At 34.6% G+C, this 22,666-nt stretch overlaps 1 protein-coding gene across 1 annotated transcript in view; it reads left to right on the top strand.

The window, feature by feature from the left end:
• LOC127873279 (Bardet-Biedl syndrome 1 protein homolog) overlaps nucleotides 1-22,666 on the top strand; it is a 38,618-nt gene that overhangs the window by 14,495 nt on the left and 1,457 nt on the right. The window contains exons 4-14 of the mRNA XM_052417059.1: nucleotides 2,681-2,805; nucleotides 4,098-4,144; nucleotides 10,300-10,543; nucleotides 11,001-11,107; nucleotides 13,265-13,388; nucleotides 16,593-16,718; nucleotides 17,019-17,121; nucleotides 17,856-18,014; nucleotides 19,068-19,201; nucleotides 19,649-19,783; nucleotides 22,142-22,228. Coding sequence (XP_052273019.1) covers nucleotides 2,681-2,805; nucleotides 4,098-4,144; nucleotides 10,300-10,543; nucleotides 11,001-11,107; nucleotides 13,265-13,388; nucleotides 16,593-16,718; nucleotides 17,019-17,121; nucleotides 17,856-18,014; nucleotides 19,068-19,201; nucleotides 19,649-19,783; nucleotides 22,142-22,228 — 1,391 coding nt within the window. The remainder of the gene's footprint in view (nucleotides 1-2,680; nucleotides 2,806-4,097; nucleotides 4,145-10,299; nucleotides 10,544-11,000; nucleotides 11,108-13,264; nucleotides 13,389-16,592; nucleotides 16,719-17,018; nucleotides 17,122-17,855; nucleotides 18,015-19,067; nucleotides 19,202-19,648; nucleotides 19,784-22,141; nucleotides 22,229-22,666) is intronic.

The following is a 22,666-nucleotide window of genomic DNA, read 5'->3' on the forward strand; positions in this document are numbered from 1 at the left end:
TTGGATTAACTCATTCTTTTTCTTTCATTTATATTTTTGCATATAAACCATTATTGTTTACTTTTTCTTAAAAGTACAAAGTCAGCCGTGGGAAAATCTATTTTAAAAACGGATTGACCTACTGGCAATCCTTAATAAGAAATTTCGGCCAACCAGCGCCATCGTTGTATAAACGCATCAACCAATTAAAACGCCGCTTTTTTAACCGCGTTAGGCCTATTCACTGTATAGCACTGCGTCTTTTTAACGCTTCATATAAAGGTTATATATTTTTAAACCAATAGATTTTTATTAAGGCACCGCACCAACACTGCAAAGTTTTATATTTATACCAATGGTACAGCCCAGTAAAATCGGGCTGTCCATTTTATGGCCGTTTTCGGCTTTTTATGCAGAGTTCTATGTTAAGCAGTGTGCTCGGGCAATGGTTTTTAACCGAAGTCCCGAGGGTAAATAACCCCAATAGAAGAGGTTGCAGTTTTCACCCAATCTTTATGAAATTTGGTCAGATTGTTTCTTGATGAAATCTGGGTTGGGATTGTATTTGGGTCATCTGAGGTCAAAAACTATGTCACTAGGTCAAATAATAGAAAAACCGTCAACAATTTGTTTTTGTAGACAGTAGAGGTCACAGTTTTCATCCAATCTTTATGAAATTTGGCCAGAATGTTTATCTTGATAAAAACTGGGTTGGGATTGTATTTGGGTCATCTGGGGTCAAAAACTATGTCACTAGGTCAGAAACTAGGTCACTAGGTCAAATAATAAAAAAAACATTGTATATACAATAGAGGTCGCAGTTTTCATCCAATCTTTATAAAATTTGGTCAGAATGTTAATCTTGATAAAATCTGGGTTGGGATTGTATTTGGGTCATCTTGGGTCAATAACTAGGTCATTAGGTCAAATAATAGAAAAACCTTGTGTAGACAATAGAGGTCACAGTTTTCATCCAATTGTCATGAAATTTGGTCAGAATGTTTGTCTTGACGAAATCTGCGTTGGGATTGGATATGGGTCATTTAGGGTCAAAAACTAGGTCACTAGGTCAAATAATTGAAAACGTTTTGTAGACAATAGAGGTCACAGTTTTCATCCAATCTTTATAAAATTTGATCAGAATGTTTATCTTGGTGAAATCTGGGTTGGGATTGTATTTGGGTCATCTGGGGTCAAAAACTAGGTCAATAGGTCAAATAGTAGAAAAACCTTGTGTAGACAATAGAGGTCACAGTTTTCATCCAATCTTTATGAATTTTGGTCAGAATGTTTATCTTGATGAAATCTGGGTTTGGATTGTATTTGGTTAGTCAGGTAAGCGATTCAGGGCCATCATGACCCTCTTGTTAAATATTGAAGATAGCAGCTTGATATTTGGCATGCATGTGTATCTCATGGAGCTGCACATTGAGTGGTGAATCTACAGTCACGGTTGTGGCTTTTAATTATTTGCTACTAAAAATAGAGAGTGGCTATTAATTATTTGCTACTAAAAATAGAGATTTGTTAGAGACAATATTTTCAAGGGAAGTAATTAATATAATTATAAATCTCATATTATATATTTCCTTACCAAGAATTTAACTTCTTTTCACAGTTACTGTACAGATTTTTTATTTTGGTTATTTATAACTCAAATGAATGATTTGTCAAAGTTTTTTTTTAATGATATAATTATCATTTCTTTACTGTACTTATTCGTAAATGGTAAGGTTTACTACATACCTCTGAACTTATGTCTATAGGTACATGCTGAACTCTGGCTATGATCTTTTTAATAAACCACAGGCCTTGGTTGTCAATTATGTCTGACTTGGTCATTTCGACTGTCTACAGACCCTCCCCCGCCCCGCCTCCCCCTCCCCCTGTTTGGATTGGACAAAATCCAAGGGAAGTAATAAGCTTTTAAGGAAGATGATTTCTATACCTGCCAAATGATTAATATAAATTTTATTTCAAAGCGGCGCAGTAGGGGGCAATGTGTTTCTGACGAACACATCTCTTGTTTATTTTATTGTTTTATGTCAAACACCATATTTAAATATATGCTCTTCCTCTGACTTTTTTAATGCTCAAGATAAAACGGCTATAATGGAAACATTTTTGTTGTGCTTGACAACTGTTCATTTCTTAATGGAACAAAACAACTGTTTGGCAAGTGTTGGTTATGCACTTGCAAACAAAGTGGTGTAAGCAGTTTTATTCGTGTCACACTTTTGGTTCGAAGTCTGACCACATAATATATTATACTATTGTGCAGCTAATTCTCCATTACCTCTGCATTTTTCAAGAAATCAAATTGAAAATTGAAATATGTCATTACCGCGAAGTGCAGATGTTCATGACACACTTTTCAGACACAGAGATGCATTTATTAATGAATTTATTGCCATTGAAATCCGCCATGGGTAATTTTCTAGTTCCATCTAGTTCAAAAATGCCTGTTATCACTGGAATAAATCAATCAATCATGATTTCTATTCTGGATTATACCATAATAATAATACTTTCTTTTCCTTGTTTGACAAAATATCACTTTCAACTGAATTTAAGAATATAAAAAAACAACACAAAACATCTTGTAATTAGTGATTTAAACTACCAGTATGCTTCAACATGCATCAGTAACTTGTGTGTGTTTTGGCTCATCTCTGTTTTTTATCTATGCTGCCTCTTTCAGCCATTGCCGTAGCCTCTGGCCCATTCATCTACATCTACAAGAACCTGAAACCCTACTTTAAGTTCACCCTGCCTCCATTGGAGGTGCACCAAGTGGAACAAGACCTCTGGAACCAAGTCAAGGAAGTATGCAATGTGGTGTAATTAACCAATTGATGATACAAATTTTTAACCACAGTTTTGTCTCGTTCATTCTCTTTAAAAAGATTTAATGGATTAATTTTATCAGAAAAACTCTTCACCACTGACAAAAATTATGTATTCTTTAGTGTGAATTAGATTTTGACAATTCACAGAAATCTTAAAGTATCTGCTGTTTGATAGCCTTGTCTTAACTGAATTTGAGTACAAGTATGGAGATTTTTTAACCACGTAACTCAAATTATATCTATAAATAATTCACTAACAAGCTAAAAATTTTGAAAATGATTATGTTTAAAAGGATAGCAGTAGACGTGCCACTTCATAAGACAAAGTACTTTTAATGTCTTATTTTTTGGAATAGAACATTGTGTAGCTTGTGAATCTACTGTTACTTATTAGGCTTATCAAAGATGACACCTTCTGCCTGTATGGATTTTTCTATTTAACCCTTTCAGTGCTGGAACCGAATTTTGAAGGCCTTTGCAAACAGTTTGGATCCTGATGAGACGCCACAGAACGTGGCGTCTCATCAGGATCCAAACTGTTTGCTATTCTGATAGTATTCTTTGAAAAAAATTGAAAAAAATGCTAATTTTAGAAATTCAGCAGACAACATTTTAGCAGACGACAAATATCCCAGCATGCAAAGGGTAAAAGGAAGTCCCTTTTAGACCAAATCCAGTGTAGGTGGAAAGTTCAAGCCTTGATTTGTCTGTGCAGACTGCAAAGGCTAAAAAGAGACAATACTTCACGCATATAATTATGCATTAAGCCCAGTTTTTCCTAAAACCGGCTCAAATGTTAAGCAGACACAACAGTTTACATTCATTATCTGTGGTTGTTTTCAGGGAAGGATCAATGTGTACGTGTTAAGCAGACACAACAGTTTACATTCATTATCTCTGGTTGTTTTCAGTTTACATTCATTATCTCTGGTTGTTTTCAGGGAAGGATCAATGTGTACGTGTTAAGCAGACACAACGGTTAACATTCATTATCTCTGGTTGTTTTTAGTTTACATTCATTATCTCTGGTTGTTTTCAGGGAAGGATCAATGTGTACGTGTTAAGCAGACACAACAGTTTACATTTATTATCTCTGGTTGTTAAGCAGACACAACAGTTTACATTCATTATCTCTGGTTGTTTTCAGGGAAGGATCAATGTGTACGTGTTAAGCAGACACAACAGTTTACATTGATTATCTCTGGTTGTTTTCAGGGAAGGATCAAGCAGACACAACAGTTTACAATGATTATCTCTGGTTGTTTTCAGGGAAGGATCAATGTGTACGTGTTAAGGGAAATGCTTGAAGGGTTAAGGTGAGTTCCAGTCTTAATAATCACATGTAAGTCTGCTCATAAGGGTGTACCAATGATGTATTAGTTAGTTGAGTACTTTTTATACGAGGATGATCCTAACTTCACAATATGTCCAACCAAAAAAGTCTTAAGTCTTGCATGTGATAAAAAAATTAAAAATAAATATTATGTTTAACTGCCATCTTAATGGAAATAGTATAGCCTGGCAGATGAAGTTTTAGAAGAGGTATATTGCAGTCATTAAGGTGGTTGGGCAATCAGCATAAAATTGTATAATTTTGTGGAGCAAAATTCTTCCATATTTTTAGCTCACCTGTCACGAAGTGACATGGTGAGCTTATGTGACCATGTGATGTCCGGCGTCCGTTTATGCGTGCGTGTGTGCGTGCGTGTGTCTGTCAACAATTTGTTTGTGTAGACAGTAGAGGTCACATTTTTCATCCAATCTTTATAAAATTTGGTCAGAATGTTCATCTTGATGAAATCTGGGTTGGGATTGTATTTGGGTCATCTGGGGTCAAAAACTAGGTCACTAGGTCAAATAATAGAAAAACCTTGTGTAGACAATAGAGGTCACATTTTTCATCCAATCTTTATGAAATTTGGTCAGAATGTTAATCTTGAAGAAATCTGGGTTGGGATTGTATTTAAGTCATCTGGGGTCAAAAACTAGGTCACTAGGTCAAATAATAGAAAAAACCTTGTGTAGACAATAGAGGTCACATTTTTCATCCAATCTTTATGAAATTTGGTCAGAATGTTTCTCTTGATGAAATCTGGGTTGGGATTGTATATGGGTCATCTGGGGTCAAAAACTAGGTCACTAGGTCAAATAATAGAAAAACCTCTAACAGCATAATTAATTGTTTTTCACTAAGTGTATAATAATAATGTATATATCAGATTAAAGAGAATAAAATTTTCTTTATTATGGTTTTTATTTCATGAAAATCCATAAAGGATAAGTGTTATTAATCGTTGCTTAATTATTGAACGATGCGGATTATTGGTATTGATTTTTTTCCTGACAAATGCCGTCCCAGATATTAAACTCTTTCACCTGTAGACTGTGCATCAATACATCGCCATGTTATTGACCTGAAAAATTGAGACGTAGTCGGCATTAACACCGGTCAGAACCGGTCATGGAGACAAAGGAATATTACTGGTGTGAAAACGAAACAATGCTGTAATCGTACATCGTAGCGGCTTAAATAAACAATTTCATATGATTAAAGATTAAAGATTGCTGCCGATTTAAATCAATTTGAGTAAAAGCCGTTAGCGAATTATCAACTTAGTCACACAATGAACGTAAGTAAAGAAGTTGATAATTGATTTTAATTTCGAGAAGTTCTTAATGTTGTAATGATTAAAGGCTAAATGTGTTACAATTGTGAATTATGATAGATGAACGGGTATAAAACCCTTGACATTTTCGGGTATAAAGTGTCGGAAATTGCGACTGTTATTATGGCGACCATAGGCAATAAGCGTCCTTTGGACTCTGACAAATCTAATGACCGGGTCTAAAAAAAAAATCAAAACTGATAATAGCTAAAGAAACTTCAGCATACAGTTTATATATTTTACCTGTACGCTGAAGCCAAACCCGTATCGAAAGTCAACCAGAGTCGTAACATATTTATGTCACGCTATAAATCAAAGAAAGCTCATTTTCTTGGATACATTTCTACATATATTGGTGAATGAATATAAATTACTGCATCGGGGAATATTTTAAGGTTCAAATGTTTCAAATGCATCTTACAATAGATGAAAATAACTATCATCAGTCTGAAATTCACAATTTTGACGCCATTGTCGCTTTGTCACGCGACGTGTTTTTATTTGGATACTTTCAGATCCACCTTGACATTTTTTGCTGAAATTGTAAACATTGCTTTCTGTTTCTGAAATCTATTATTTGTGATTAACAACTTACGTCTGGTGGATTATAAGACTGATTTCAGTGTGAATCAGGTAGTTTTAAATAATATTTCCTTTGAGTTTGTATTTACACTGCCATTTGTTTACAAAACAAGTCAAAATAATCTAAAATACCGGGATTTGTCATTCTGAATTTGAAAACACTTGAGCACATGGTATGTTACTAAAAATAGAAATAACGTCATATGACTGTGAAATCTCGGGAGATTCGCATTTCAAGAAAGTCTGTCACATCGCTGTTTTTCTCGATATGTAAGAGCAGAATATATGAATTTTAAATGTTTAAGATAGTATTTTGTGAAAGAATATATCAGTTTAATGTGAAAAATGTCAATCTTTCCAATCAAGTGGTTGATTTGAGCCAATAACTGCATTTAAAAGCTGTTTTGGACCGGTCTTTGTTATCTGTCAACTTTTCGGGAATTTCTGGTTGACTTTCCTATTGGGGTTGGTCCATAACTATAAAGTCGTGCCTGTCAAAAATCATAAAAAGCGACATTTAAAGTTATGGAAGCCAGAACTTATCTGATAATAGATCATTCAAAGATGTTTGGCTTTCCGAATTTAAGTGGTTAGATTATAATGCAAAATCAAAAACGATGTTTTGCAAAATATGCATACAGTTTCAAAAATCAAATTCATTCACATCTGAGTGTAGTATGTTGAAAAAAGACAACATTTCAAAACACGAAAAATCAAAAGATTATAAAAAAGAATGACAATCAATATTTAAATGTATATACATTAATATATGAATAATATATTAAAAATAACAATAATATGTTGTTATGTTCATAATAAATTTATATTGACACTTTTCAAAATTAGCTTTTTGTTTTGAAATTAAGCATATTTGATTTTGTTTATTTCAGATCACAACGAGGCCTCACAAGCTTCTAGTCGTAAAACATCAATGACAAACGCGCAGGCTGCAGCAATATCCAAAAGTGAAGCAGCTGTAGTGTGGGCTATGACTAATGTGTACTTTGCTGCACAATATACTCTCGCATCATCGCTGGTTCCAGACCTGAACAGATTGTGTGTCTTGCAGGTAAAAAATAAATAAAACATTTTAAAAACAAATTTGATTTATTTTAAATTGATTGATAAATAATTTTTTAAGTTTGCTAAAAATATTGAGCAAAATATATTTGAAATCATAAATTATATTTTCAGGTTGCAAATTTGTACTTATATATTTTCAGGGTGCAACCCAGCTCAATGAACTTAAAGTTGACAGCCATACGTCATATGAACACAGCTCCAGTGTGTCGGAATTTCAAAACTGTATGGCAGACGTTCTGAGGAGTGATCTTCTCCAGAAGATATAGACATCATGCAAGTACAGTATCCCGATCGATGAGAGCACAGACATTTCAGTGAAGCAAAATTTAGTGACCTATGTTAGACTTTTGGAAACTGATGAGTTTGGAATGGCTTTGCCACATACTTACTTTTTAGGTGTGGCTGAACTTCAATGAGCAAATGCAGAGAGCATACATGAGAATGTAGTTAATTTGCTTGGTAGAAAGGGAATTGACATTAAAAATTTATGTGGGGTGAGCACTGACCATTCTGTAATGGTTGGGCGAAATTCTGGGGTAGTCACCCGTCTGAAGCGTGCAGTACCAGGTGTGTTGGCAACACACTGCATAGCACATTGGTTGGCATTGAGTTGTGCCGGGGCAGCCAATACCATTCCATATTTAGTGAAATACCAAGAGATTCTGAATTCTGTTTATAAATTCTTTCAAATTCTCCAAAAAAACATGTCCACTCTTTCGCAAATTCAAATGGTACTAAAAGGGGGAACAAAGAAGTTCAAAGAAATGTTTCACACTATGTACTTCTATAAATGGTTTGTTGTAAACTGTTTATTTTTGTTATGCACACATGATGATTATAGTAATAAACATATTAAAGCTTCGTTTTGTAGTTTCTTCTTTAACACCCCTTAGCCTAGACTTACAACAGTTGGTTCCTAATGCTTTGCTAAAACTTTGGCTACAGTTTCTAAAATTTGGCTACATAAAATTCCATTAGGCTAAAATGTTGGCTACAGAAATTTTAGGGCCAGGGGAGCCCTGTTTGGATTGTATTTGGGTCATCTGGGGTCAACAACTAGGTCACTAGGTCAAATAATAGAAAAACCTTGTGTAGACTATAGAGGTCACACTTTTCATCAGACCTTAATAAAATATGGTCAGAATGTTTGTCTTGTTGAAATCTGGGTTGGGATTGAATTTGGGTCATCTAGGGTCAAAAACTAGGTCAAATTTAAAAAACACTTTTGTAGACAGTAGAGGTCACAGTTTTCATAAAATCTTTATGAAATTTGACCAGAATATTAATATTGATGAAATCTAGGTTGGGATTGTATTAGGGTCATCTTGGGTCAAAAACTAGGTCACTAGGTCAAATCATAGAAAAACTTTGGGAAGACAATAGAGGTCATAGTTTTCATATGATCTTAATGAAATATGGTCAGAATGTTTATCTTGATAATATCTGATTTTGGATGGTATATGGGTCATCTTGGGTCAAAAATTAGGTCACCATGCCAATTCTAGTAAAACAATGTGTAGATGAAAGAGGTCACAGTTTTCGTCACGTCTTAATGAAATTTTGTCAGAATGTATTAATAAATGAAATTTGGCATGGGATTGTATATGGGTCTAATAAAATTTAAGTTCATGAAGCAAGGTAAGTCAGGTGAGCGATTCAGAGCCATCATGGCCCTCTTTTTTAATCAACCGAATTTGAATTAAAAATATATCGCCCCAATAACACGAAAATGAGCAAGACACTTTTTTGGATGCCAAATGATCCACACATTCTTAATTCTGGGTTATTTGCCCTTGAGGTGATAACTGACCAAGAGAAGTAGACGTACTTGACATGTTTGTAACATAGCTCTAGGTGTTTTTATTTAGTTTTGAGAAGTTGTATACTTTAGACACAGAAAAAGTAACTTTTCTTATCACTCTATAGCAGTGTGTGTCTTGCTCCATATTCATTTTATTTTATAGTGAGTATTTACATAAAGTTGTCAATCATTATTTTTCAAAGTTAAATTTTCTTTTACTTATCTTTTTGTACTTGTTATAACAACATAGTCAGCCATTGATGCTTTCTATGGCACTTCATAATTACCACCTACACCTAGATCTGAAGGCAGAATACTCACTGCGTGTAGAGTTCACCCATGTGATTTACCTTTCATCATTGCGTATCTTGTTTCATTTTGAATTCACAATCTTTTCCTCAAGTATGTTTATTTAACCCATGTAAGCACATGTATGTGCCATATGTGGTTCTGAGTGTAATTCCACAATCTTCTTCCTGGTCAATGTATTCCTGAAAACATGATTCTGACCATGTACTTCATGTATCCTTGTAATTTACCCTTGTATTCCTTCTTTCATTTTTTCTGTGATAGTTCACAATCTGTTCCCCATCCCCCATCTATGTAGATCTAAAAGGTGTCAAATATTATTTGCCCGCTCAAACTGGGGACTTTCAGTTTGGCTCTGGCAAATTTGAAATCCATACTACTCTCCTGATCTGGCCAATCCATTTTCTGAAAAGAGGGCCACAATATCAAATACAGTAAGAGTGACAGGGTTTTGTCAGCTGGCAGTGGTGGGGGCAAGTGGGGCTTTAAACAGATTTTGATATTCAAGTATGAAAGCACTTTACCTGTCTTTGTTCATAGTTGATCGATTGCTATTGGATTTATAAGTGTGCCTTCTCAGGTCATTCTTAAACGAACAATAGCCTTGCTCTGGAAAGAGGGACCTTTATGCATACATGTATACTGAAAGTGTCATCCCAGATAAGCCTGTGGTGACAGCTCAGACAATTGTTTCTGCTTTTACAGAATTTTCTTTGCTGTAAGGAAGTTTCTACTTTGTGAAAATCTGATATAGGCAGAAACTGTTGTCCCTGATCAGCCTGTGCCGACTGCAAATGATAATCTGTGACAGGTATTTAAGCACATTCACTGAGCCATGTTTTTGGAGAGTGAGGCTCCAATGTTTGTACAAGACATCTCCATCATATACATGTAAGGATATCCCTGCTTTCATAAAGGCTAAATGCAATGTCAATCAGATCCTTTCAATCTGTCAAAGCACCCATGGTATTTACCCAAGTCTCCAGCTTACCTCTGCAATATATCAGGATCATTCTCTCCATGTATGTAGATCTGAAGGCACAACCCTGACAGTGCGCTCCCTGCGCTACCTCCAACTCTCAGATGCGGGGGACCTTGTGCAGTTCTGTGAGGTCTACAAGAACTCGCCACTCAAGCGACAGACAGTGATCACATGTCTCAACACTCTCAAGAAGTCCATGGCCGATGAGGACGCTATTAGCTGTCTAGTGCTGGGGACAGAGGATAAGTCAATATACGTCCTGGACCCAGAGGCATTCACCATTCTAGCCACAGTAAGAATAGAGTTGTGCATGTAATATTGGAACAAACAAGAAATAAAAGGATATCTTAAATCTTTTCAGGGTCTTTTTATTTATTTGTTTAGCGAAAATGTTTACATTCTAATTGGGAAAATTGGTCAGAAAATCCGATTTGGAATGTAACTATTTTCGGGAACAGACTTTCTTAAGGGAAAAAATGGTGTACATGCTGTGATTTATGTTTCTCATTGTTTGCATATATTAGATAAAGAAATTTGTTTGTCTTTTGTTGTATTTGGTGTTGTATCTTTCAGTGGTTTGGACTCTTTATTATGGTCAGTTAACCTACTCAATATATTCCTGGACAATCAATGTAAACCTAAGCAGTGTTTCAAAACCAACTGTAGATGTTAGTGCCATTAACCTGAAAGTTTATTTAGACCTTTGCATTTGCAAGTCTCAGTCTAAGCATAACTTTTCTGAATTTCAGATGAGCTTACCAAGTGTTCCCGTTTTTCTCAGTGTCACAGGAATGTTTGACGTGGAGTACCGGATTGTGGTGGCATGCCGCAATGGCACCATCTACACTTTGCGAAGGTAAGTTGTGAAACAGACCTTGTTTTTGACATGGAGAACGAGGCCTTACAAAAATCAACCCTTTCATCATAATACTTGTATAAATGATATCATGATGATCAGGGGCGTAGATAACCTCCAAACATTGGGGAGGTGGACGCAAGGTCCCGGCTCTGAAAAGAATAACATTGTTAATATAATAAATTTTGTGTTAAATATTAATGATAATAATAAAAAAAAACATTATTAAGCAACAATACGAGTATTATTTGTGTGTCGTTTTTTTCTAAATTTTGTTTGTATTTAGATCAACGATAGGTTCATAAAAGGTAAGAACGGTCGAAAATTAAAACTTTATACTAATATACATAACTTATCGTAGTGGAGCCATGTGAACGAATCAAACCAACTGGATTGGAATGAATGCTGTTCTGGCTTTTTCTTCCCGAATGTACGCTTAGGAAAAGCAAAATTTCTAGGCTGATTAGGAATACTCATTTTGAACATTAAACAATTACATATATGATATTGTTTCAATGATTTCTAATCAAATAATAACTGTTATACTCAGAGAACAAAAATATTTTCAATCAAATTAATGTTTTTCACGCGTATATTTACTCAAAATTGTTTTAAGTGGGTTACCTTTGAATAAAAGCGATCAATTAAAATTAAAAGAAAAGCCTGTCCTTAATCAAAACTCCGACAGTGCAATCACGGAAAAGAACAATAAAATGATGCAATGACATTTACCTGGACCCCTGGTTTATGACACCTAACAAGGGATATTGACACATCACTAATGGCAACCTCGGAGCAGACGGAGAGGGTAAACATGGCTTCTGCACTGACGGCGCGTGATTTCAAAAATACTGGTTTTGGGGCGGCGATTTTTGGGGATTTTAAGTTTTATTTATATAACGACGCCTAGCCGAAATATTGGGGAGGCAGCCGCCTCCTCTGCCTCCCCATTACCTACGCCCATGATGATGTTGGTCGTTGGATACTCTTCAACATATTTTTTTACAGTGAACGAACATGCTGTCATAAGTGTCAAAGCAGTCTTTTAAACCGAATTCCTTTTCAAAAGAAATATAAACTAACAAAATATGAAAATGTAAATGCCAAACATGGTATTTTGCCCCATTGATATTTGGAATGAACCATTTTTAATCAAAAGTCCTTAATTAATGAGAAATAAAAACATTTTATTCAACTGGTATAATAAGTATAATAATGTGTTACAGAAAACAAAATACTCTCAAGGGTTTATTCATGAGAAATACCATCAGTATGCCCCCTTAAAGCGAGTATGCACGATTTTGTCAAATATTTATGAATTTATATAAAATGTATAAAAAAAGCTATTATACATATATTTCAATATAAATTACAATAAAAGTTAAGAACATGTGTCGAAAAATGCGAAATAAGCCAGATATTTAATTCTGAAATCGAAAATGTCTGTACAGTCGAATTTGCCAGCATATCAATCATGTACGATGTGAATCTAAATTTAGTTTTACGGATCATATTAATTTCCTGCAACAATATTTATTCATACGACACACTGAAGACTTACTCCGATCCTAATAAAAAGACAAATGCTACGGTTATTGAAGGAAAATATGTATGAAATATCGTTGTTTCAATCGGCTCGGGCGCTAATTTGTCTTTGCCACATTTTATGAAATTCGTCTTCAATGTATAATTTTTCTTGCCTATTTTGTGTTATTGTAACATATTTTTATCAATATATTACACTTTAACACATTTAAAAATCGCGCATACTCGCTTTAATCATGAAGTACAGGGAACAAAATGGGTCAATTTGTGTTTTAATTGGAATATCAATTACCAAGTTATCATATAATGACAATAAGGAGGAACTAAGATTTTGAATTTAAAAGTTGGAATTTACTTTGTGTGCCCCCATTTAAACATTTTTCTTCAGAACATGCCAACATTTTCTGCATTTGGCACGGTAAACATATATCAAAATCAATTAACAGGGGGTGGGGGCTAATTGTATTCATTAAGTGCATTATTATATCCAATTGCATCAGTGAACATATTCATAAGGAGGATGTTTATGTCAGTGCCTTATATTCAGAATTTCATGTTATAGATGTTTATGACTTATAAAGTTTAAGGCACAGCAATGTCTTTGTTTTCCAGAGGTCAAGACGATCCAGTGAAGAACTGCATTGAGCTGAGCTCCCAGATAGTCGGTATGGAGCGCCTCAACAAGACCATCTATGTGGCCTGCATGGACCAGACTGTCAAGTGCTTCTCATCAAAGGTTGGTGCTTGCAAGTGGTCAAAGTAAAATTGTACAGCCATTAGTTTGGGATTTGTTTGTGCGCTGCTTTGAAATATAAGAAAACTCTGTTTTTGTACCGATCTGAAAGTCTCATGGTATATTAATAAGTTTGATTTTAAATAATTGATTTTTATGCTCCCTCCAAAAATTTTGGGGGGAGCATATAGTTGCCGCTTCGTCTGTCCGTTAGTGTGTCCGTCCGTCCGTGCACAATATTTGTCCGGGCTATTTCTCAGCAATTAATGACCGGAATTCAATGAAACTTTATGGGAATCTTCACTACCAAGAGGAGATATGCATATTATCTGCCGGTTCTGGTCAGATGATTTTTCACAGAGTTATGGCCCTTTGAAATTTTCCATTAACTGTACATATAGTGCAATTCTTGTCCGGGCTATTTCTCAGCAACTAATCACCGGAATTCAATGAAACTTTATGGGAAGCTTCACTACCAAGAGGAGATGTGCATATTATCAGCGGGTTCTGGTCGGATGATTTTTCACAGAGTTATGGCACTTGGAAATTTTCTATAAAAAGATTCTTGTCCCCCCAACTACTGTGCCCTCAAGACGTTTCCTTTTATCTGAATATATATTGAAATATTAGGACAAAAAAAACTTTGAGGAACATCACCTGTCTCCGACGGTTTCTTGTTTGTAAAATATTAATGCTTATTTTTTTATAAATATTATGTGCTGCTAATCAAAAAAATCTTCAACAAAAATAGAAGTCTTTTGATGGTCTAAAATATTGCTGTGCTATAAGCAGTTGAATTCCGTTTGTGCAGAGCCTTGACTCATACTTTGCATGTGCAAATCAGTGCACTATTATGACTTTCAATGTCATAGCTTTACTTTATAGTTCCAATAGTTTATTTGACAATGGAGTTGTTTCTTTGAATAGAAAAATGTATCAGTTTGAATCTTGGGACTGCAATAGTTATCTCAGTGACAATATAATAAGATAACGGATGGGAAAAGGATCAGTGCATTGTGTGATTGCAATGAAAAATACTTTTTTCTTTTTCTGACAGTATGACACACGTCCTGTTAAGCACATGACAATTTACAAGTATCAAACTGCTAATATATACTTGCTGAAATAAAACAATCTGTACTTTTCAGATAGTCTGCAAGTTTAATATGTTTGTTTGTGAAACAAAAATTAGACCATTATTAACATTAGAGCAAATTAATTTAAGGTAGCGCACCTCTAATGGGCACATATCCAAATATAATCTAATTAATATTTTTCTTAATCAGCATCATTTCACTGAACTACATGCAAATTTGTAGGTAGGCTTTCCATGCTTAAAAAAAAAAATATACCGATTTTTTCAAAACCACCCCCACGCTCGGCTTTTGTCCAGTTTATTTTCACCCCTGGGGTATATAAAAGTTCCATAATTCATTCAAATTTCCACATATGGGCCTGCAGTTGGTTTGTACAGATGCTGTAAAGGTGTTTAAAGTTTAAACAAGATGAAATAAGTATTCTTTTACAGACATTTATTTTTTACAAATTTTTATCTATGGAAGAGCGCCATGAAATGTAAGTGATTTCAGCCAAGTAAAAATTGGGTCGGTTAAAAACAAAGTGTCATAAAATTCAAAATAGTATCATTTAAGTCATATTTTAAACTTAGTTTTTATAGAAACACTTTATACAGCAAAAATACCAAGAACTAGACAGATTTACCGTTTACTTTTTGAAATAAAAATAAAAATGCAACATGCATGGTTCGTATTTTCAACAGTAAATCACCCAATTTCGCCATAACGTTGTTTTAATTTTAATAATTGAAGAATGTGCATAAATATTGCAACATATTTAACAATAAATATAGCATATATGCCATATTAAATCAAATTACGTTAGAAAATAAATAAACACGTCGCAAAAAAGTATACGTCGTCGGCAGGATTCGAACCTGCGCGGGAATATCCCAAAAGATTTCTAGTCTATCGCCTTAACCACTAGGCTACGGCACCTAATAGTAGGCTCTTCAACCTTCGAAGAAATCGCGGGAAATCATTAGAGGTGCGCTACCTTAAGTCAAGAATGCACATAATAATATTACAAATTTATAACTACAATGTGTACTCTCGAGTCGTGGTAAAATCACATTTTTGAATCCCTTTTTAGGATATATTGTGCACTTAAAGCAAGGCGTCTCTATACACAGGGCCTTAATTCAGGTTTTCTGGGACTTTCCTGTTTAGCTTCTGCTTAAAGTTTTTTATTCAAATGAGTTAAAATGTGAATCAAGGGAGCTTTTACCTTTTAAGACATATTGAATGGCCGGTTACAAGATAAAAGTCATCGAACATAAACTTTTTTTTCTCAAGCATTTGATTTTGTGGTTGAGCAGACCCATGAAAAACCACCAAACTTTGACAATTAGTGTTGGATGAATAATATGATCTATGCTCTGTGAAAAGGGGGGTTTGATGCATGTGCGTAAAGTGTCATCCCAGATAAGCCTGTGCTTTCCACACAGGCTAATCAGGAACGACACTTTCCGCCTTAACTGGATTTTTGCTAAGCAGAGACTTTCTTGAAACGATAAATATCATAAAAGCGAAAGTGTCGTCCCTGATTAGCCTGTGCTTACTGCACAGGCTAATCTGGGATGACACTTTACGCACATGCATAAAACCCACTTTTTCACAGAGCACGGCCCATAATTATTTAACAGTAGCTGTCACAAAGGTAGTTAAGTGTATGTGCATGCTGTTCCAAGTGTGTCCCATTGTCTGTCTGAGCCTGTCAACCTTATAACTTCATTATTCATCCTCCAATTTAAAAAAATACCTCACCACCTATGTTCACAATGTCAAGACAGCATGTCACATCTAGAACCAGTATTACTAGCTCAATGCTCAAGATCACATCCTCCAATTAAAAAATACCTCACCACTTATGTTCACAATGTCAAGACAGCATGTCACATCTAGAACCAGTATTACTAGCTCAAGATCACGCATAAGAGGTCAACGGTTTACTGTGGCCTAATACAGCTTGTAGGCTTTGAAAGTTTTCACCATTTTGTAAGAATGTTTAGCTTAAAAACATGTGTCCCTACCTCGTTGTGCTTGTCATGATCAATTTACAACAAAAATTGAAGATTATAAGCTGCAGTGAATGAAAAAGGTCAAGTCATGATGTTTTGCTTGCTTTTAGGGTAAAAAATTGTGGACAGTAAAACTGCCAAAGTCCATCACAACGTTGGAAGTAGTGGACTACAAGCCAAAAGGATTTAAGGCAGTTCTGGTTGCCCTGTCAAGTGGAGAAGTGCATGTGTACAAGGTAACATTATTGAAGGTGTATTTGTTTTTTGTAATTGACTTGTGTAGCAGCATGTTGAAACGTACAATAGCAATTCACCTAAAACTTAATGTGTTTAAGAAACATTGCATATAGTAAGAAAAGTTGTTTTGGAGTGAAAACACTTAAATATAATAAATGGACAAATAAATTCCATAATATTGTTTGCACAAGTGTTTTTTAACGATAAATTTCAAGTGAAGGGATCAGCAAATTTTGAACCCCAAACTAAACCATTATGTTTTGTGTACAGCATTGTATTTCAATGACTTGAGTTTTCAGGAGAAGTATTTGGTGGATGTAATCAAAGTGGACGATGTTGTCACGGCGATGAGGTTTGGCAGATTTGGACGGGAAGACGGAGCACTTGTCATGGTAACTGCATGTAAGTTACACCCCCTTTAGCTTATTTTAATAAATGATTGTTGAACTCATTGTTTCTGCTGTTAAGGATAAAATAATTTATGGATCTGATATATCTCCTTTTGTTTTGACATTTCATCATAATGATTTCCTTAAAATATGGCAATTTATCGAAAACTACGTGTTCATGTTTTATTGATATTCTTTATTGCTTCCCTTTGAAGTTATAATTAATCACTTTGCTTGGTAGATCATTGTCACTTGAATGATTGTCTCCCATGTCTGACATATTCTTGGTAACAAATGAATGCTTGAATATAAACACAATTTTGAATGTCTCAGATATTGCTTAATTACTGATAAAGTATCACCCACACTAATGTCTTCTGTGAAAATTCTCATAAGCTGGGTCCTGTGTTATTAACAAACTTATAACACATTTATCTTGTGACCAGATGTTTAGTACATAGCTATCAGCATTCATGATCAATATGTTTCTTATCTAAAAAGCATTCAAAATTTACCCAGGCAAAAATCGCAAACAAACTTATCAACATAATCGTTGATGCTGATGAATTATGTTTCTTCTAAAATTGTATGGTTGTTTAAGGTTTTCATACAATATAAAAGATTTCCACAGAATAGCAGTCATAAGAGAATAGCAGTCATAAGAAAGATTGTATTCACCTTCATATACTTGAGATGCTGCATAAAAATAGAAAAAAATATTTTTTTAATTCTTACCCCATTAAACAGGTGGAGGTCTTCAGATAAAGATCTTGAAAAGAACGGCCACCTTTGAGGAAAGAGACTTTCAAGGGGGTCCTCCTGCTGCACAGAATATCAAATTAAATGTCCCAAAGAAGACTAAACTGTTTGTTGACCAGACATTGAGGGAGCGGGAGAATGCAGTCAGTTAGTAATCACATATACTTTATATGAACTGCTCTCTGTTGAAACAGGATTAATGCTTGTACTTAAAATGTCATCCCAGATAGGCATGTTCAGTCCAAACAGGCTTTTTGTTTTCAGGTATAAAACTTTTTGCCATAACTGGATTGTTGCTAAGACAATAATTCCTGTAAACAAAATATACCATAAAACTAGAGAGTGATGTGCCTGATGAGCCTGTTGGGATTGCACAGGCTTATCTGTGAAGTCACACTATGCACATGTCCCAAGCCCCATTTTCCCAGAGCAATTTTAGGCTCATGTTCATGTTTTACATGTGTGTTCGGTATCCAAGCTCTGACATACAACCACATCTGATTGAGAATGTATGAACACATGCAGAAAGCTAGTGCAGGGATGATGATTGTTATCGGGAGAGGGCATGTTTTCCAAAGTCATGCATAAAAATGCATTACTGGCAACAGTGTGTGTGAAATTTTTAATTATTGGTATGCATGTTGGAAATTGCCTTGTTATACAACTGTTTAATTTTGCATTTAATAGTTGAAAGTATTTAGTACTGGCTTGAAAATGCCCAAGAAAACTTGTAATAAAATACTTTTGTTTTCATTTGTATGGTTCTCTGGTGACAAAGCATCAATTTTAATAATTACTTGTTTATTACCTGCACAATATTACAAAGTTAAATAATTGTATTAATATTTTGTGGTAAATCTATGCTGCTGATGTGAAAACTGTCCATGATGGCATGCCTGATCAGACCATATTTTAACAATTGCATTGCATTTTTATATAAAATAAATTTCCTTTATTTCTGTTTAACACAACTATTAAAAGATAATTGTATTGGATAAATCTTTATAGAAATAAAACTAACGTGCTAGTTTTCTATTTACAAAATTTGGTACACCTTTTTATGCTGAATTTCCATAATTGACATTCCAAATATTGGTAGAAATAATTCAACAACATGATGATCAAATTCAATGTTACTACATGTATATTACTTTCTTTGTTTAATCAGTAATCAAATCCTCTTCTTTTACCTTTATTCAGCCATGCACCGCACGTTCCAACGGGACCTGTACTTACTACGACTCAACACGGCTCGAGCGTATGCCAAGGCCCTTAACCAAAGCATGAACCCCATCTCTACCAACCCCAATGAGCCTCTGAAGCTTTCTGCCCAGGTATTTAACTCCATCAAGCTTTGTTTTAGGTTTGTACTTAGAACATTAATTGTTACTTTAATGTGGTAGCAAAGGTTACAATTAACTAAATAAATGAATTGTAAGACTTTTTGATCCATTATCAGAAGAGAAATTTGTGTTACTGCCAGCTAGCATTTTATTGAAGGCAATTAACCTATATCATGCACAACCATTGAATATTATACAAATATTTAAAAAATCTAAATTGTATACTATAAATATGCTCTTTCTATGGCCATTCTGCATGCTCCCCTGTTTCATGTAAAGCAGTTGTCATTTTCTGCCATAAGTGTGCGCATTTGAAACTGGTAAAACTGCTAACCCACAAAAAATGTTTGGTGAACAGTCTGCTGTAATAAGACCAAATAGGTTTCGAAAAAGGCAAACAATCCAACAACAAAAGGACAATATATTTTTTATTTGTAGGTACAAGGTATAGGACCAACATTTAAGATGACAGTGAATCTTCAGAATACGTCCTTGAACAACGCTTCAACAAACCTGCACATAACGTTTGACTATGATGAGAAGTTGTACAACTTCAGGAGGACTTACATTCCAGTAAGCTCAAACATGTTTGTTTGTCAGACTTAAATACCAGTAAGCTCAAACATTTATGTGTATCTGACTTACATTTCAGTAAGCTCATACATGTTTGTGGGTCTGACTTACATTCCAGTAAGCTCAAACATTTATATGTGTCTGACTAACATTCCAGTAAGCTCAATCATTTATGTGTGTCAGACGTACATTTCAGTAAGCTCAAACATTTATGTGTGTCAGACTTACATTCAAGTAAGCTCAAACATTTATATGTTTCTCACTTACATTCCAGTAAGCTCAAACATGTTGGTGTGTCACTTTTAAATGATTAGGTTTTTGGAGGCATATAAATGCATCATTCCCGTTTGTCTTTTTAAATGATGTCTCCCTTGTTCCTTACAAAGTATTTTACAAAAGTGATACAATTTCATGATCTTGATAATAAGCATGTTAACTTATGCCCTTAAGTATTTTGGTGCATATTTGTAACTGATCAGCAAAGATATAGTACTTTTCGTCAAGCCTGCTGGATAAAGCTGTCAAAGTGGTCAGTGTACTTGCTTTCTGGGCTGTAACTTTGTCATTAATCTTGATAACATGGCATGTTGCGTGTTACACCTGTCTTCCTACCTCAAATAACAAGGTCATACTTGGAGGTCAAATGTGAACTTTGGCATAATGCAGATGCTCCAGGCGATAACTATGTCATTGATCATGCAATATTAAATTTACTTTCCACACATGTTCACAATATGGAGATGACAAGTTGTCTGTAACACCAGCAACTTACTTTAAAAGTCAAGGTCCATAGTTTAAAGCTAATATTTTACATAATTCATCTTTTTTGCACTGTAGCTTCAGTATTTATTATGCAGTTTTACCAAACAAATTTGCAAATGTTCACTATCTAAGGACAGCGTGTTGCTGGTAAGAACTGTGTCCCTGGATCAAAGGTCAAAATATCACTTATAGATTTAAGGTCCAGTCTGAACTGTAAGTATCTTTTTCATGATGTAATTTAAAATTAGAGGCCAAATATGGTCACCTTGTGGAGATTGTAGGTCACATGTTACTTACCAGTTATGTTATGTTCACCATGTTAAAAGTGCATGTTTCATGGGTGTCCTCTGCCCCTTGCTCAAATATCAAGGTCAAGTTAGAATATCAAACTGGGACATGTTGCAGCTTATTACATACTTACAAGCAGTCTAAACCAAGGGCTTAATATTTTTCAGACATGCATTTACTTGATAGTATTTTACGCTTTGCGACTAAAGAAGAATGTAACACAAAATGTAGAACTTCTTAATTATAGTAATTGTGAAGTGTTTTTTTTTGGCAACCAGTCTTAATTATAGTAATTGTGAAGTGTTTTTTTTTGGCAACCAGTCAATTGTGGTGACATGTGTGCAATTTGGTCTGGTATCAATCATTGAGTTAGTAACTGTTTACTCTTATTTATTCATGCTGAAAAGTTCCCCTTTTTTGGCATTTTTCAGAAAGTCTCTTTTTTGAAAAAATCCAATTTAGGTGAAAAGTGTCATCCCTGATTAGCCTGTGCGGACTGCACATGCTAATTTGGGACGACACTTTACTCACATGCATGAAACCCCCTTTTCACAAAGCGAGCCCCATATATATATGAGTTAGTAAATGGATACATGTTTTGCAATCAATGCACTATCAATAATCTCCTAGGAAATTACTTGTGACATGCTATTAATGATAACATCAACGCATGAGTTATAAAATGACGTACAATTTAGTTCTTCATTTGATGATCAACAAGCCTTTTTACACCAGTTCATTAATAACATACCATAAAATGACTTTTTGAGTTCATTAATCTCTGAATTAGCTTTACCACCTGATATTATCAGCTCTTTAATTGGCTCATGTCAACATTTCTTGCTTCATTTAGCAGCTGTTGGGAACAAAAAGGTCAACAACATGTCCAGATTATGTGCCAGCAGCTTTTTTGTTTGGCAAAAGTTTTACACCAAAACCTAATTAATCCCACATTATAGCACTGTATCTAGTTGGTAACTTAACACGTTGAACTAATTGGAGGTTTTCATGAGTTTTCTTCACTAAATTTATCACAATTTTACATTGGTAGAATGCAATTTATAGCTACCAAACTTATTTTATTGTTGTCTATGGCAAAGAAAAGCTTTTCTAGTTGTAATACTTGTGTGTTTTGATCCTTTCCACCAACAAATACTGTAAATCCATTCTTTACAAAAACCTTTTGTTTGATATTAATTTTACCATACCAGGTGCTGTTACTGTTTGCAGCTCACCTTTCAAAAGAAAACATACTTTTTACTCTAAAGTACAGATCAGACTTATAGAGAAAATAAATATACTTTTCAGGTACCAATGCTCGTGCCAGGCTTGAGCTATGCTTTCGAGACCTACATTGAATGCCTGAATGACAAAGGCATCTCAGACACTGTCAAGGTATGTGCCATTATTTCAATATTTCAGCGCAATCGATTTTGTCCCTGATGTTACAATACCATCATGGCTATTCATAGCTGACACAATCAGATTCCAGAATTTTCCAGAATACCTTTGCTTTTGTAATTTATCTGTATGAGTGTTTGTAAGTGAAGATGCCAAGGTGATAGTAAAGACTTATTTCAATGTGAATAATGAGCTGGCATTCAAAATAAATCTAATTGACAAACTTGCTTCAGAGTTAAGTTTTTAAAAATAAAAATCAAGTATTTTTCGAGCAAAAATTTGTTTGAAAAATAACATGACATAATTTAATAAAGGTTACTTGTTATTTTTACTCTTACATAAAGGGAGTTCTTTAGTTATTTAACAGACGATCTGTAATAGCTCTGTCTTTGTCAAGCATTTTCTTATAAGCCTCATGCGAAAAAGGCTCTT

Source organism: Dreissena polymorpha, chromosome 3 (assembly GCF_020536995.1).
Source record: "Dreissena polymorpha isolate Duluth1 chromosome 3, UMN_Dpol_1.0, whole genome shotgun sequence".
NCBI lineage: Eukaryota > Metazoa > Mollusca > Bivalvia > Myida > Dreissenidae > Dreissena > Dreissena polymorpha.